Source organism: Mastomys coucha, unplaced genomic scaffold (assembly GCF_008632895.1).
Source record: "Mastomys coucha isolate ucsf_1 unplaced genomic scaffold, UCSF_Mcou_1 pScaffold2, whole genome shotgun sequence".
Classification (NCBI taxonomy): Eukaryota; Metazoa; Chordata; class Mammalia; order Rodentia; family Muridae; genus Mastomys; species Mastomys coucha.
Window position 1 is genome coordinate 15,880,897 of NW_022196902.1, and position 1,684 is coordinate 15,882,580.

The window sequence follows — 1,684 nt, forward strand, 5'->3', positions numbered from 1 at the left end:
CTCTATAGATGGTTGTGAGCTATCTTGTGGTTGTTTGGAATTGAACTCAGGACCTTTGGAAGATCAGGTGTTCTTAACCACTGAACTATTTCACGAGCCCCTAGTTCTGTATTTTTTAATTAATGGTATTTAGTGTGAATTTAAGGCAGAAGACTTTGAACATTAATGTACTCCTGGCAGGTGAAGTTCACTGGGATCATTGGAAGAAAAGAAGAAACCCGACTTCCTCCTGGAAAGGAACTTGAAGGATAAAGCACCATGGATCTAACATACATTCCAGAAGTCTTATCCGGCTGTCCCAAATTTGGAAATAAATCCTGCCCTCCCACCAATCGCTCTTTCCGTGTCCGCATAATAATGTACCTGTTTATGACTGGAGCCATGATTATCACCATCTTTGGAAACTTGGTGATAATCATTTCCATATCGCATTTCAAACAGTTACATTCCCCCACCAACTTCCTGATCCTCTCCATGGCAACCACGGACTTCCTGCTGGGTTTTGTCATTATGCCTTACAGTATGGTGAGATCAGTGGAGAGCTGCTGGTATTTCGGAGACAGCTTTTGCAAATTCCACGCGAGCTTCGACATGATGCTAAGCCTGACCTCCATATTCCACCTGTGTTCCATCGCTATCGACCGGTTTTATGCAGTGTGTGACCCTTTGCATTACACCACCACCATGACGGTGTCCACGATCAAGAGACTGCTGGCTTTTTGCTGGGCAGCCCCAGCTCTATTTTCTTTTGGTTTAGTTTTGTCAGAGGCCAATGTTTCTGGTATGCAGAGCTACGAGATTCTCGTAGCTTGCTTCAATTTCTGTACGCTCACATTCAACAAATTTTGGGGGACCATACTGTTCACAACCTGCTTCTTTACTCCTGGCTCTATCATGGTTGGTATTTATGGTAAAATTTTTATTGTTTCCAGACGACATGCTCGAGCCCTCAGCAATATGCCTGAGAATACAAAAGGAGCAGTAAGAAAAAACCTGTCTAAGAAAAAGGACAGGAAAGCAGCTAAGACCCTGGGCATCGTCATGGGGGTGTTTCTAGCATGCTGGCTGCCTTGCTTTCTGGCTGTTTTGATTGATCCATATTTAGACTACTCCACGCCCATTATAGTGCTTGATCTTCTGGTATGGCTCGGGTACTTCAACTCTACTTGCAACCCCCTCATTCATGGTTTTTTTTACCCGTGGTTTCGCAAAGCTCTTCAGTTTATAGTGTCAGGAAAAATATTTCGCTCCAATTCAGACACTGCAAATCTTTTTCCTGAAGCACATTAAGAAAACAAACAAAGAAACCAAACCAAACTAAAACGAGTATAAATACGAATTGAATACAGAAAGTGAAAGACACTATTTCGATCCTTAGAAACGCAGGAGTGGTGATTTAAATGAGAATGGTCCCTGTTGGCATCTGTTTGACTGTGCCAGCTGGTGGAGGTGTTTTGGGAGGGCTAAGAGGTGCGGCATTACTGGAGAAGGAGTGTGGCTGGGTGGGTTTTGAGGTTTCATAGCCCAGCCATTCCCAGTTTGGGCTTTCTCTCTGCCTAGAACTTGTGTATCTTGGCTACTTGCTCCAGTGCCATGCCTACCTGCCTACTGTCCTGCTCCCATTATGGTGACAATGGGCTCACTCTCTGAAACTATAAGTCCCCAGTAAACCATTTCTTCTATA

At 44.0% G+C, this 1,684-nt stretch overlaps 1 protein-coding gene across 1 annotated transcript; it reads left to right on the forward strand.

Annotated features, from left to right (window-relative positions):
- Positions 1-223: 223 nt before the first annotated feature.
- Positions 224-1,310, forward strand: LOC116097700 (trace amine-associated receptor 3). Its single transcript, XM_031380312.1, has one exon. The coding sequence runs from the start codon at positions 259-261 to the stop codon at positions 1,288-1,290; it is 1,032 nt and encodes a 343-aa protein (XP_031236172.1). The 5' UTR covers positions 224-258; the 3' UTR covers positions 1,291-1,310.
- The last annotated feature ends 374 nt before the right edge of the window (positions 1,311-1,684 follow it).

What these genes read in the sequence shown, in the direction of transcription:
- LOC116097700 (XM_031380312.1), top strand. Translation starts at nt 259, where the DNA reads ATGGATCTAACATACATTCCAGAAGTCTTATCCGGCTGTCCCAAATTT.